The following is a 15,997-nucleotide window of genomic DNA, read 5'->3' as shown; positions in this document are numbered from 1 at the left end:
CAGCTCCCCAAGGTGGGCGGAACAAACACAAAGAGGCCAGGATCTTATCAGCAGATCTGTCAAGCAGGGCCCCCTCCCCTGCTTGTTAACATTTTAAACTGTCGCTTGGCCTTGTTACAGGGTTAAGTGATGTATTTACTGTAAACACTGCACCACAGACTGGCTCCTCTGCAGCAGCTCGGCCAGCCTGCGGAAAAGAACATGCCGTAGACCTAGGCTAGCACTGCAGGTGTAATCAGGTCTCCGCTCACCAAGCTCTGTGCTCACCTAGTCAGCCACTAGTTGAAACCAGACACAACTAACTATAGAAATGACTGCAATTAACTGTGTGTCCAGATGGCTACTCTGCTGAGACCAGGAGGGTATGTCTACACTGCCATCACGGAGTAACTGCAGCTCATGTAGACGCAGCCGAGCTAGCTTTAATGTGGATCGCTCACCTTCGGGAGCAACACAAGCTAGCTGAGCAAGCAATTACCCAGGGTTCTGGGCAGGCACGTATAGCCCAGGCATGCTGAAGCTTGTGCTGCTGCAGCGTCACTGCTCCAGAATCCTTCGCTACATTACAGCTAGCTGGGGTACAAGCACATGACCCACCCGCTGCCCCCAGGACTGCACTTCAGACATACCCTGAAACACCTCCCACTCAGACGGCTGCAAGAGTGGATACAGCCAGGCGGTGATGCTTGCAAAAATCACAGGACGGGGACCCTGGAGCATTAATGAGAAGTATACACAACACAACCCCAGGCGAACACAGCCCTGTAGCATCCCCTCATGTGATCCTTGCCTCTCCAGCTCATCCAAATGTTTCGTCTGTCAACAAAATATTCTGGATAATATTGTGTAACAAAGACGATCCAGGTCTACAGGACCCAAGGCTTTGGTTTTATTTCCACTACTTACAGTATGGCTACACTGCGGTTAGACGCCCATGGCTGGCCAGTGCCAGCTGACCTGGGCTCGCTGCAGGGCTGTTTAATTGCAGTGTAGACTTCCAAGCTCAGGCCCTGATCTCTGGGACCCTTCCACTTTGCAGGATCCTTGACCCTGGGACATGCCTTCAGCACTTTTAAAGGGCCTGATTTTCCATGGTGCTGAGTGCCTGCAGCTCCCATTGATGCCAGCTGGAGCTGTGGGTGCTCCCAGCACCTGTAGAAAATCAGGCCCCTCACATTCCACCCAACACCAGAGAAGTAGATTTAGTAACATTGTTCCCATTTTACAGATAAACCACCAGACACAGAGACTTCAAGTGAGTTGCCCAAGGCAGGTCAGAGGCAGGATTAGAACTCACGAGTACCTGCGTCCCAGCCATGTCCTGAGCCTCTTTCAAAATGACTGCCTTGTTCTCCTCCCACAAACATCAGCCCCGTATTGAATGAAAAGCAATATCAGTTATTTATGATTGCTGGTAGAAGTCCAAAGCAGATACTGTTGATTCATTCCTAGCTTTTAAGCTGCAGATCTGAGCATAAGTGGCAATAACTTGTAACGTCCTAGATACCAGGATTAACTCATTTTGAACCATCCGAATGAGTAATTAGTTCTGCAATTACTTTAAATTCAGGGTTAGGTACTAAAGCAAAGGCATGATAACACAGATTAGATTAGCTGGGCTGTAAAAGACTCTGAACAGACAGACTCTTTTTACATTAAAAGAGGGTATTGTTTTAAAATGTGCTGAGCTACAAACCAGCACATCAATAAGTATCTTATCTTGAGAAATGGCCCTCAATTTTTTATGCCTCTGCCAGAATCATCTGATACAGTGTTTGCTTCACAAGACACATGCCTTGGCTGGCCTGATCCTTGCGAGGTGCTGAAGGCTCTCAGTGGAGCTTGGCACCTGGCAGGATCAGCCTCAAATAGAGAAGTTACCAGAGCATGCAATAGCTCCAAGGTTATTTTGCATGTTAATATTTGGCCATTGGACTTCATGGGAGGCAAACCAATGAAGGGTTCACTCAAATCCCTAGGAAGCAGTTCCCTCCAGGCACAGCTGGATGTCACAGAGCTAATGCTTTCCCCACTCGTCCCCCGTGCAGTGGAGATTCGCTCTCTGAGATGATGCATTTCACTGCTGCACAAGGCAGGCTGGTTTCTTGCAGGAAGCTGGCTAGCCAGAGCTAGACTTTCTTCCCAGTTCTGAGAGGGCCCGTGGGGCGCCACAAGCCCTCTCCTCTCCCCTCACTTGGAGGGCTGCTTTCTCTGTCACAATAACTGGTATGGCGCGAAAATGGCCATCCTTCCAAGCAGCCACCAGTTCACTGCTAACTTCTGGCGGGTGCTCCCGACTCCCTGCAGTCAACGCCTATGAGAACTTGCTCCCATCTCTCACCAGCTTTGGAAGTTCATTCCCTTATCTGGCCCAGGAGAAAGCTCTGCTGTTCTAAGTCACGTAGGCAGCTCATCTATAGCTCTGTCATTTTAGGTCATTCTTGTTTGATGAACATGGATGACAGGGGCCTCACGACAGCCCTGGGGAGCTGGGCAGGGAAGTCCTACATTGTGGAAGGGATATTGAACCTCATGCTCCAGGGCTAAAACTAATGTAACTATTAGAGATCAGGATGAGAGCTATGCTGAGGGCAGATTATCCCACATCTGCCTTCTGGAGCGTTCTTACACCTTTCTCTGAAGCAGCTGGTGCTGGACACTGGACTAGTGGGGTCTGATCTAGTCTGGTAATTCCCATGTTGCTATACAAATATCATAATTCCCATTTTACAGAGAAGGAAACTGAGGCACAGAGAGGCCACAAAGCAAGTCAACCGCAGAGATAGGGATAGAACCCAGGAGGTCTTGATTGCGCAGTCCCTGCTTTAACCACTAAGTGTCGCTCCCCAAGGAGGTCGGGAAGAGAAGCAGGGGGGAGCCTAAATACAAGTCCCCCACTCTAATCACTATATTATCTTCACACCCGAAGTATCCACCCTATCATGGTTTATCTGTGAAAAGAGGAGATTAAAAATCCTCGAGCCCTCTCCACCACACAGAGATTTCCCAGGCAGCTTAACACGGCCGATAGCGTCTTTCCAACGGGGGGTGACTAGGCAGATGCTTCCTCTCGCTGTGTCTGCCTCAGACAGGTGGAGGAGGCCGGTTTGGGTGAGAAACCAGACTAATCCCCCTGAAAACAAAGCTCTCCTGCTATTCGGCCTCCTCTTCACCCAGCCTAACCGCAGCTCCTTCTTGGGGGCAGGCTGCTGACAGGCAGGAAGTTTGTAAATTTCATTCCGTCTGGCCGCGAGCACCTCGCTGCCGCAGAAGCCGGGGAGCTGTCTCACACCCACGAGCAAAGCTCAACCAGTTCCCCTCCAGCTGCTCAGGCTCTGACCCCAGCGTGCTGCGGTGAAAACCTCCGTAGCACGACAGAACTGAAAGGACTCCCTGAGTTCAGAGACCTGCGTTCATCTCCCTGACTGGCGAGCAGTTAGCCCTATGCCTGTACTCCACTTAAATCCTCACTGGCTTACGCCTGGGCCTGCTGCCTCTGCACAGGGATGAATTTAACTGAGAGCGGGTAACCCCACCCTTTCCCTTCCTCTCTCCCGCCCCATTCTCCCCTTTCACGGTCGTTTATTCCAGCCCTCCTATAGGAACCGATCTGTGCTGTTCCATGGTTTGCCCAGCAGGGGCAGCAGAGAGCATGGGGAGGGTCTCCCTTCGCCAACTCAGGCCAAGAGGCCTCTCCATCAGGGCTTGTCTCCACCTGGAAATTTACCGAACTAGCTATTCCAGAATAACTGTGCCACTTTAGAAGTGGATTAAGCTAAATCAGAAAAAGGCATTCTTAGGTCAGAGTAAGAGTGTCCGCACAGGCGCGTCTACTGAAATAACTATTCCAGATTAGCTACTGGAGTCAATTTCCATCTGGAGATAATCTCTCAGATGATATTTCCCGTCAGCAGGGGCTGCCACAAAGTATGCGCCCAGACTTACTGAGAACATCTCTGTTAGAGCTGTTGGTTGTTCTCGATCCCTCGAGTGGTCACTGCAGGTATATTGCACTGTAGTTACTTGGAAAAGTTTTGAATTTGCTGAGCTTTCTGCATCTCAATAGTTCAGGGTCAATAGGATGAAAATCAGTCCTCCAAAATGAATGGCAACTCAGACAAATCTACCGATCGGAGATGTTTATATGGCCCTCACCAATGTCGTAGTTCAGCATCTCACAATCTAACATAGTATTTATCGCCACGGCACCTCTGTGCAGCAGGGATGTGCCGTTATTGCCCATGTTACAAAGGGGGAACTGAAGCACGGCGAAACTAAGGGTATGTCTACACAGTAATTGGGAGGTGCGACCGCAGTATGTGTAAATGCACCTGAACTAGCACGGCTTGAGCTAGCTTGCTAAAAATAGCAGTGTAGCTGCATCGGCAGGGGCTAGCCTCCCTCCAACCCTTGACTAGGGTACATACTTTGCAGCTACACTGCTGCTTTTAGCAAGCTAACTCAATCAAAGCTAGCTCCGTTACACCTACAGGTGCTGTCCCGACTTCAGGGCAGACATACCTCAAATGACTTGCCCCAGGTCATACAGGGAGTCTGCAGCAGAGCAAGGAAATGAACCCTGATCTCTCAAGACCCATGCTAGTGCCCTCATCACTGGATCCCCATGGCCAAAGCGTGAGCAAGGCCGGCTGTACCTGGAAGACACGTGCAGTCGTAGGTGGTTTCGCCGGTCTGACGGCAAGTGCCCCCGTTCTGGCAGGGCGAAGGGTTGCAAGGCACGTAGAGGTGCTCACAGTTCTGGCCCATGTATGCTGGCTTGCAGGAACACTGGTAGGTCCCGACCTCATTGGTGCAGCTCCCGCCATTCTTGCAGATGGGAGGACTGATGTTGCACTCGTTCACGTCCTGCTTGCAGTTGGCCCCATGGAAGCCCTTAGTGCACTTGCAGACGTAATGGGCTTCGAAAGGAACGCACTGCCCTCCGTTGGCACAGGGGTTGGAGGCACAGGGGTCTGCCTGCAGGCAGGTCTTTCCTGGGGAGCGAACAAAGAGGGTGGGGATGGAGATTGCAGATAGATGCAGAGTCCCTTGTGGGTTCCTGTGCCCCCCAATCCTGCCCCCTCTCTGGGATTCCAGTGGCTGAACTGTGCTCCTCCTGCACTGGCATTCAGTCTGCACAGAGGTGTGTTTCATTCACAACACACACTCCCCACCTTGATAGTACCTCCCACCCCAAAGCACATCCCAGCTGTACACACGGTGTTCCCACACGACGCCTGGCCCGCGGCACGGTAGTAAGAGGAGAAGGGGACAAGCCACTCCACTAACCAAAAAGGCTGAGGTATCTTTCATGTCCACGCAGAGCAGACAGGACAAAGGATGGAGTCGATGCTGCCTGCCCTGGAGCCTGTAGGTGCAGGGCCTGGAGGAGTTTCGAGGCTGGTTTCTAAGCCCTCTCACTGTCTACTCATTCCCATGGACAGGCACTAGATAGCACTGCCATGTAGGAGACCTGGTCTTCCAAGCCCCCACAAGGACGGCAACACACTCGCTGCCTGGGGGCAGGAGGAAGCACCCCGTGTTGCTCTGCATGGACCCTCCTGCCCCTGACCAGCTGCAGTGAGCCCCCTTAGAAGACCGGATGGGAGCTGCTATGTGGGAGCAGGCATTGCAAATGCCCCTCACCCTGGATTTCCAAGGCCAGTCCCGGCTTTGGGGACTCTGCTCCATGCAGGCAGGGGCAGGTCTATGTATTTTGCTGCCCCAAGCATGGCAGTCAGGCGGTTTTCGGTGGCACGCCCGCGGGAGGTCTGCCAGTCCCACGCCTTTGGCGTACCCGCTGCCAAATTGCCGCCGAAGCCACAGGACCGGCAGACCTGCCGAAGGCAGGCTGACTGCCACCCGCATGGCAACCGGCAGGGCACCCCCCGCAGCTTGGTGTGCTGGTGCCTGGAGCCGCCCCTGCAGGCAGGGCATTACAACAATCCCACCCCTGTGTGTTGGGGATGCGGGCAGTGGGGCTCTCGGGGCTCCCCGAGGGAGGTATGCGTGCTGGCCTCACCTGACCATCCTGGAGGGCACCGGCACTTGTACTCAGTCAGCGTGAGCAGGTCGCAGGTCCCTCCGTTGCGGCAGGGGTTGTTGAGGCAGGCGTTCTCCACGGGAGTCAGGCACAGACTGTCTGTGAAGCCCAGGCGGCAGGAACAGGTGTAGTCCACAGCATTGCCACGGATGACCGGGTGGCAGGTGCCAGCGTTCTTGCATGGGGAGCTGAGGCAGGGGTTTGGCAGCTGGCATCGGTCGCCTACGTGGGCACTGTTGCATCTGGGGAGAAGAAAAGACACCAAGTCAGAGTCAGTCAGACCGCCCCACCATTCCCAAGATAAAGCGGCCGCTGCAGAGAGCCGGCAAGGCAGGGGTAAGGGTTTGATTTGGGCCATTTCTCTTGTGTATCTAAATTCTTGGCTGCAAAGGCCAGGGGTGAGCTCTCAGACAGGCCAGCCGCACACACAGCAATGCAACAAACAACATTTCAATTGGTGCAGATGGGCTCTGGAAACACGCGGCCTTGGGTGCCTTATTCCCCGATAGCAACCAGGCTACGATACAAGGGGATAAGGCCAAACTTTTAGCACCAAAGAAGCATCTTGGTCCCACCCCTCCCACATGGGGGCATCATGAGGCTTAATCAGCGTGGAGGAAGTGCTGTGAGCTCCTTCTGCGGAGTGTGCTCGGTACTGTCGCTCACACAAGAGCAGTGGCAGTGAACTAGTTCCTACTGGTGCTGCGGTGCCTGCTCTGATGGCAGGGAAAAGTAAAAGGAGACATTTTTCTTCATCTCTAGGATGTTCTTCCTTCTCCCAAGTGCAGCCTCTGTCCAGAATTTCACAGCCATAAAACTGCAGACAAAGCCACCGGGCAAGTCAGACAGCACCTAACCCCCTTCCTGCAATTGGAGCCGTCCAGGTGGACCCCTTGCTCCTGTGAAGAGACTCAGACTGGTATGGAGTCTGCCTGCGCAGACTGGATTGCAGGCGCCACACGACAGGGACCATGTAATCACATGATTGTACAGCACCTCGCAGAGGCTCCGACTTCCCCGGGGGGTGCTCAAAGCCCCGCCTCCTGCCCTAGGCCCCGCCCCTGCTCCACCCCTTCCCCCCAACCCCTCCCTATCCTGCCTCTTCCCACCTTTGCCCCGACCCCACCTCCATCCCCGCCCCCCACCTCTTCCTGCCCCTGTTCCTCCCCCTCTCCCCCAGCACCTCCTAAATGGTGCTGAACAGCTGATTGTGGTGGGCAGGAGGTGCTGGGAGGGAGGTGGCCGTGCTGATTGGCAGGGCCTGTCAGCAAGCGGGAGGGCAGAGTGGGGAGGGGAGGAGCTGATCCTCAGGGCTGCATTTTTTTCCATGGGTGCTCCAGCCCCGGAGAACCCACGGAGTTGGCACTTATGGCCAGTGGGGCTCCGATCCCAATCCAGGCTTGTAGGCACTATGGTAATATACAGGTTTATTAATTATAATGATAATGGATCAGAGAAGAAACATTTGCCTTGTGGGGTGTGACCATCACACCGATGAGAAAATGCCGAGTTTAGTCTCAAACTGAGTTACACAGCTGATCATTAAAAACAAAGTAAACACACAGAGGGAAAACAGCAGCTCCCTTTTTTGGCAGCTCAGTGCAGGCTGTAGGGGGTTAAATACACATGGTACAGACAGCTAGGTGGATTGTGCAGGGGAAAAGAAAGGGAGAAGTTCAGTCTGTGCTAAAATCAGACAGAGAAGAGCCCACTTCTCATCTCAGATGTGTTGTAAAAAGGCATTTAGACTAACACTGAGCATACAGATCCTGTGCTCCCAGCTTGAGTGGGCATTTTCCCTCCTAAAGCCTGAGATAGGCTTCTGTGCTGGGTCCATAGCACCACGTTGCTTTATCTTAGGACAATTTTTGCCCATGTGGTTTCAGTTACAGCATCTGTTTTGGCTTCTCCCTTTCCCCGCCCCTTCATGGGCACCTTTGATTACCCTCGCAGCCTGCTGTGGAGGAGAGAAAGAAGAACACTCCTTGCAGCCCACAAAGGGAACTTCCATGCCTGTGTGAGAATCACTTTCACACACACCCTCTAGCTCCCATCCCTTGCCACCTGTCTCCAACATTTTCCAGAGCACAGGAGTGCCATAAATCACTGAGATTTCAAAGAGCTTGAGGGGCATCTTCCGACTCCCTTGAAGCACAACCGAATAATTGAAGCTTAGGATCTATGCGAATTGCCTTTCCCAAACCCGCTGAGCAGAGGAAGAACAATCCCCAACTCCCTCTCCTGTCCCTAATCAATATCAGAGCTGGTGGGGTCTATTTCTTTAAGGGATGCCAGTTAGCATAGCACGTTTGCTGGGAATACCATTTTATTGATTTTTTTTATGGAACTATGCAAGTCTAAGGATCAAAGGGCCCCAAGCACTGATGATACGTGTGTGTGATATATATTCACACTGCTTGAAATTCCTCCCTGTGTAGAGAGCCAGCACAACGGACCACTTGAGGCCTATTTTGAAGATTTACGTGGGGTACAGGCCTTGTGCCGGCTTCTCTGGACAAGGGTGAATTTCACACTAAGAGAGAAGGAAAAGATGAAAGAGAAGCCCCAGCCGGGTAGCATGCAGAGACCTGCAAAATAGTAACACCTGGCTCTCACCATCAGTAGGTCTCAAATCACTTTGCAAAGGAGGTCAGCATCATTATCCAAATTGTACAGACGAGGAAACTGAGGCACAGGAAAGGAAAGCGACTTGCCCAAGGTCATCCAGCAGGCCAGTGGCAGAGCTGCAAATAGATCCCAGGTCTCCTGAGTCCCAGTCCAGGGCTCTGTCCACTAGGCCTTTGGATGTTTAACTAAAATGCCACCCTGCAATCATAAGATGAAGTCCCTGTAGAGACCCAATCAGGGTTTGTGGAACAGCAGAGAGTATTCTGAACAGTGCTAAGAGGTCTTTGTACCCACATACTTTGTCCTGGATAGATTCCCTCACCCTCTCCTGAGCAGGAAGCCAGATTTGACATGGACAGGTCAATTTCCACCCTTCTGCCCCGAAACATACAGCTGGCCTTTCCGACCGTGCTCTTAATTCCACCACTTTGTCTCAGGCTCCTGGCCACTTGCAACCTGACAGCAGAGAGCTTAAAGGGGTTGCATGCAAAGTACCTTCAGAATGATCTGCGATCGGGGCCCCTTTGCATTTTGACATGTGCAACGGCCAAAGCCCCCAGTCTAACAAAGCAGTCGAGCATGCGTATAACACTACGACCCAAGTCACTGCCCTGCAGTCAATGGGACTAGTTATGGGATTAAAGTTACTCATGAGCTTGAGTGCTTGGCTGGATGGAGCCCCAAAAGGGCCACAACACTCATGTAAAGTGCTTTGAGATCCCTCGAGCTTTCTGTCAACGGTACAGTATTAACAAGGAGTCCGGTGGCAGTATTACTATTTCATCAACAACTGACAGCTTCCCCAACATCCCTCCGTCCTGCAGAAATCAGAGTCAAACATATCTCAGCATTGGCAAACACGAGCTCAGCTTTAGCCTGGATAACAGGTGTGGCATATTTATGCTCTCTCTTACATTACTGTCTTCCTAAACAGCTGCTCCGATCTTCCTTGAAGATAAACACTTTCCAAAGCCGTATTCTCTCCAGCAGTGGGAGAGGCCAAACAAACACATGCCTGAGTTTTATCTCAGCATGAAGGCCTTTTAAAAAAAGACACGTGAAATGGCGACTGGCCCAACCATCTGTTACCAGAAGCCAAAAGGTCCAAGCCAACTGGCTCATGAGAAAACAAAACCAGGTGATGGGAGAGGCTTGCAAATGGGGAGTGTTTCCTGACCTAACACTTAGGTGCTTTAACATAAGCCAGCCTCTCAGGGATGATGGCAGGGAGGAAGAGAGGATGAAGAAATAAGGGCCAGATTCTGCCCCTGCTACTCACACAGCGTAACGACACTCACCTCCTTTGTAGAACGCTGAGATCTACTCCGGACAAGCACGAGATCAAAACATGGATCGTTTTTGTGACTTTATTCTGCACCTAGCCCCACAGAAATCAACAGGATTGCTCCCGTGGTAAAGGGCTACTCAGATCTGGCCCCAAATAAATGTAGAGAAAACCCAGCAGAAAATGGAAGCTGTGAAATGGTGACCTTGCGAGAGGGCTAAGCAACTTCAACCAGCACTGACGTCGGCAGGAGCTCAGGGTGCTCGGCAACTTGGGGATTGAAATGCTACCCACGGAATAGATTGTCATTCCTGACTCACAAACAGTGGCTGCTTAAGTTTGCTCTGTGGTATCCCTGGTCCCCCAGTAACTGACCAGGCTTAATGCTTCAAAGAGATTCCCTTTGCCCCACACTCCCAGATCCTCCCAGCAAAGATGAATCCCCTGCCACGAAGTGGGGTTCGCCCTTACGTCTGCACCCCATTGTTCTCTGTGATTCATTCATGAATTAAACAAGAAGGGGGCGGGGGGAGGGGACAACAATCAGATTTCAATGCACCTCATTGTTGGGAACGACCCGCAGCAGGGACCCCTCCAAGCTGATGACAACAGGGGGGGAAGGGTGGGATGGGGCAAGAGGGCGGGCACTTGATCTTCAAAAGAAGGTTCTAGAGACAAGTCTCGTCAACACCTCGCTGGCACAAATCTGCCCGGCTCAGCACCTTTTGTTTGGCCTTTTCAACACACGATCCTGTTTATTTCACTCTTTGAACTGGGACGCTCGCGTTACTGCGCTTCAAAGGGAGCTTTACTCCATTGCCGTGGCCCTACCAGCCTCTAATCAGCGGCCCCCCCACCCCACCCTGAAAGGGAGCACATAAGGAGTGAAACGGTAGAAATGTGAGGGACCGGGGCTCGATCCTGAGCCTAGTGACGCAGCTGGAATTCCAGACAGCGGTGGGGTGACCTGGCACATCGAGGTATTCCAGATTTACATGGCTGTAGCTGAGAGCAGAGTTTGGCCCACGCTGTTAAATTCCTCCTCCAGACATTTGCCTGTTTCACATTATGTGGCGTCCATCAAAGCTGTAACTGGGGGCAATGAGTTTGGAGAACGATTGTGTTTATTTTAGTGAGTTACGGAGAGACCGAGTTCTGTAGCTCTTGGGCCCTGATCTGCAGCCCGCTGAAGTCAATGGAAAGACACCCACTGACTTCAACGGGCACTGGATCCGAGCTCTGGCCACATGGTTTTAACAGCCACATTCAATAAAGCTACTCACAGTGGGGAGCCGTGACCAGAATCCCCGCTGCCGTTGCCAGAAATATTAGCACTACAGCTCAGTAAATCGGTTTGAGCTGGAGCCTCAACTAGCGTAAGTTCACAGAGCTCCACCGACATTACTGGAGAGATGCTGATTCACGCCAGCTGAGACCCTGGCCCTGAAACCCTTTTTTTTGTTCTCAATTCCCCACATGTCAATATTTAAGAATTCGATCACTCTTCAAACTCATTCACTGCTTCCTTTTCCCCACATGACCAAATTCGTGGATTTGCTGACAAGCTACTGGCTGTCAGTAGTCACGAGTTACATTTTGCAATTGGTCATTCGAGGTCACATAGTATTTTTTTGCACTCGTGACTGGATAACTTAATCCTTTATAAAGAAGGAGGAATTAGATAAGCTACTTATGGTGCAAGCATTTGTGCAAACATATATTTGCACGAGGACTGGTGAGACTTCTGCTTTCCACAACATCCACGTGAACAGCAGTGGCAAAGAGCCACTTGTACAGAAGTTCATGGAAAACAAACGACAGTGGCTGCTAGCACCACTGATGTGAGCTGAGGCCTTTCAGCCAGCACAAGGCTTCTTTGCCATTTCACCCTGCTGTGTTTAGCAGCAAAGAAAAAAATAGCTGGAACTTTAAGCATGAGATGCCTGTTACTTCACTTCCTGCTGGCATAGCTCTGTGAGCATCATTAGTATGACTAAACACAGCCATGAGGCTAACTCAGGTTATGCAAGCGGCAAGCTGAGCCTTCTGTTCTCACATGAAACTCTGTTACTTCATTGTGATCTCATCCTCCCAACAACTCCCATTTGTGTTTTGTCCATCTGTTGGGTCCTGTCCTATTGTGAGCTTTCTAGGTCAAGGACTGGCATCTCTGTTCCTCGTCTGTGCATCACCTAGCACAGCGAGGGCCAGATCCTTCATCAGGGTGCTTAGGTGTTCCCATAATAGAAATAAATAACATGTGCATATTTTAACATCTGATCCTCCAAGCGGCTGAGTCCTCAGCTGCGTGAGGGAACAGGATCAGAAACAGACTGAGCTGAACTATCTAGATTTTCTCTAATGAATACTTCGCTGCTCCACAAAGCCTCGTTTCAAACCTGACACTGGACAATACTGAACTGCCTCTGAAGTGTGAGGTTCCCGTGGTTCCACCCTGACGGCCTGAAAACCGCCAAAGAGTTTACAAAATACTGAATATTATTAAGTCCCAAAGGGGTGATTCTTCCAATGAATCATAGCAAGCGTAAACCCAGAGGCATTCCAGCCTGTGCTAAAGCCACCAAAGAAGCAGGTTGCAAAACATTCTAGTGGGAGATGAGAGAGGCAGGAATACATCTAGGTCCCGTCCCCCCTCCTCCCACCGCCTGTCCCCCCCCCCTTTTTTTTTAACCTGATTCTGATTTCATTGTTGGGGATTGTGTGAGAATTTGTCAGGATTCGGAGACATTTTGAGTTAATGAGATGGCATTATCCAGGCCCAATGAAAAAGAAAATGTGTATAATAATAAATCAGGGCATCTGCTGGACACACAAAAGGCTGTGGGGAGCAGGTGTGCATGTTAATGAGGGGACGGCAGCTGCCGGGTACCCTGCCGTCCAATAAACTTCAAGAGCTGCACAGGGTGGGCGGGGGGCAGCTTCGGGGACGGGGAAGGAAGTGGACTTCTGGGTGGTTGAACTGCATCCCGGCGTTAGGGAATTCAACAGGCTGGTTTTGAAGCCTGCTGTTCCTATGAGAGAGGCCATTGTGCCGCGCACCCCTCCTCTCCGTCCCAGAGGGCCAGCGAAGGCACGCCGGCTGTAAACCGCTAAAGTGTGCAGTCATCTGTTAAAACCACCATTTTCCCCCCTTTTTTAAAAACAATCCTCAGAACTTTCACAGTTGCCTGCGATGAGAATGGCACAAGATTATCACCCGTCTCCATCCTAGAGAGAAAGAAACAAACAAAAAACCCCAATGTGCTGGATTCAAACAAAACCAAACTGGGCTCTGCCGTTAGGAATACGCTGTGAAATCGTCTTCAGCTCGCTCAGTGGCGCCTTCCTATGTAGGGTCCCTGCAGAGGCTCAGTGGTTTGTGAAGTGAGAAGCAGGGGCGGGGGAAGAGGGTTCTGTATCCAGGGATGGACTGAATTTCAGTGACATTATAATCTTGGAAACCACTCTCATTTTAATATCAGCTTCAGTTCATCTGGCACTCAACCATGTTCTAGTGGGAATTGAATCAAAGGGAACTGGGACGTGGTGGGTTCTCAGTAATTCCATAATTGGAATTCAGATTCATGTGTGGTGGGGTTTTGTTGGGATTTGAAATACGGCTCACACGGACACTGCTGGGAGTAAAGCCCACCCACCCAATTAGTTTTCGGACCATTTCCAATTTGGATTCTCATTAGCAGCGTTTTAAGATTCAGTAGCTGGAAGCAGAAGCTAGACAAATTCAGATTAGAAGTGTTGCACTGTTTTGTTTTGTTTTTTAAACAGTGAGTAGGGTGACCAGACGTCCCAATAAAATTGGGACCGTCCCGATATTTAGGCATTTGTCCCACGTCCCGACTGATCTTTTGTCGGGACGCAATTTGTCCCGATATTTCGTGGTACTCTTTTTTTTTTTGCTCCGCGGGCAGCACTCGGCACTTTTTTTTTTTTTTTTGATCCGCCGGTGACCCCTCCCTCCCCCATGTGTCACGATATTTTCTTCCTCTCATCTGGTCACCCTAACAGTGAGGTTAATTAACTACCCATTGGGACAACTTACCTAGGGACAGGGTAGATTCTCTGTCATATCTTTAAATCAAAATCTAGTGTGTTTCTAAAAGATCTGCTATAGCTCAATCAGAAGTTATGGGCCTGATGCCACAATCACAGGATAAAAGTTCCTGGCCTGTGTTATGCAGGAGCTCAGACTAGTTCATCAAAAAGGTCCTAAAAGTCTATGAATATATGATCATGTTAAAGAGTCGCTAAATTTACAAATCTTATTTTAAACAAACAAATGTCCTTGCGTAGGTTATCAGTAACACTGCAGAGCATTAACAGCAAAGGACGTGTTAAGATGCTGTACATTTTTATGCTCTTTGTTTACTTTTTGCATTTCTCACACCTTGGACAATGAAGCCACTTTCATATTTGTTTAGGGTCAGTTGACCTTTCAGTTTCTTAGTGCAGCAACCTACAGCTTTCAGGCACTGCAGGCAGTTTTAAAATAGATGTTTGGTTTGTATTTTTCTTTAGTTTCACAGAAATATTTCGGTTGCTCTTAGGTTTTGAAAAGGTGGATTGGTAGAAATTTTGAACTTTTGGGGCCAAAATTCAGTTGACAACACTGCTTATAGGCCCCAATTCAGCAAAGCATTTAAACATTTGCTTTGCTCCATCCCTATTTAGCAGGGCACTTACGCATAATGCTCAATATTAGGCATGTGCTTAAGACTCACTGGAATACAAGTATGCACTCAAATGATTTGCTGAATCAGGGCTAAGTCCTGACACCTGGAAGTCTGGAACACTCCTCGGGAGAGGAAAACTCTGGCCAGCAGAACTATTCTGAAAGAAAGGGAACTCATGTGTGCAAAGGATGCAAGACAAAAGGGACTTGAAAAACAACCCGGACTCCTCGTTTTTGTGGCTACAGAGTAACACAACTACCCCTCTGACAAAAGGGCCTTGGTAATATTAGCACCTTTGGAGCAGGTCGGGGCAGACACAGAAAGACTGTGGATAAAATTTACTATTAAAGCAAATTTTAAGCAAAAAGCAACCGAACAAAACGCACCTGGCTTTATTCCTGTTGCAATCAACGCAAGACTGCAAGTGTGTGTGTTACATGGACTAAGACCCATCAGGGCTCTGCACAGACTCCAGGAGCCACTGCACAGACCCAGCCCCCAATTCCCTGCAACTGTTGAATTAGAACAATCAAAACCAGGAAGAAAGGAAAGGAAAGAAAAAGTGTCCCGGTGTCTCTCTCTGCTACGCACTCAGTACTGGAAGCAATGGGATACCATTCCCACCTGCCATTGGGGAAAACTCTAGGGAAATCGCTACCATCCAATCTCACTCTGTGGAGCGCTCCTTGCAGGTTCGCATTAATCTGATGACCTTTTCAAAATTATGGAGTGAGGGCTTCCTCTGTCCCCCCGCTGCAGGCATGACTATTGCCATCTTTGCAGAGACGATCAAACGGTTATCAGTCTCATCAGGAATACTGAACGCTGACACCAGCAACTCCTGAACTTATGCTTGTTTTTTCCATGCTCATAAGGCATGGAAACGAGATAACTAATTATATCTTATACGTTTCCAGCACTACCCACCCTGCAGGATCTTATAGCTCTTTACAAACAAGAATCATTTTGTCATTGAAAGCCACCAACCTCTGTAGTTCATGGGCCCATATTTGCAGACACACAGGTGAGTAACTTTACTTGTATGTGTACGTGTCTGTGGGATCAACTCTTAGAACAGGGAGTGAAGGGTACTGTAGTTAGTTGAAACTACAAAGAAGATTCCACTGAGTGCCAACTTTTGCAATTTTACTGCGAGTCTGACACTATTTGGTGTTTTAATTCAAGCCCCAGCTCTGGGAATCCTGTGATTAGCTGAGAAGCTCGGGTTTCATTTTAAAAAAAAGTTTCTGGTCCTTGTGGTTGCAGAGAAAAGCTTGAAAATATGACCCATGTGCAACCTAAAGGCTCAGAAACCAAAGGCAAATAAAAAGAATCCAAATTTTATTATTA

General features: G+C 49.9%; 1 protein-coding gene across 1 annotated transcript in view; it reads right to left on the bottom strand.

The window, feature by feature from the left end:
- NOTCH1 (notch receptor 1) overlaps positions 1–15,997 on the bottom strand; it is an 81,173-nt gene that overhangs the window by 32,467 nt on the left and 32,709 nt on the right. Inside the window, exons 3-4 of the mRNA XM_039507175.1 lie at positions 6,023–6,285; positions 4,656–4,994 (exon numbers count right to left, since the gene is read on the bottom strand). Coding sequence (XP_039363109.1) covers positions 4,656–4,994; positions 6,023–6,285 — 602 coding nt within the window. The remainder of the gene's footprint in view (positions 1–4,655; positions 4,995–6,022; positions 6,286–15,997) is intronic.

Source organism: Mauremys reevesii, linkage group 19 (genome assembly GCF_016161935.1).
Source record: "Mauremys reevesii isolate NIE-2019 linkage group 19, ASM1616193v1, whole genome shotgun sequence".
Lineage (NCBI taxonomy): Eukaryota > Metazoa > Chordata > Testudines > Geoemydidae > Mauremys > Mauremys reevesii.
Note: the sequence above shows the minus strand (reverse complement) of the source record. Positions and strands in the feature narration are given on the sequence as shown.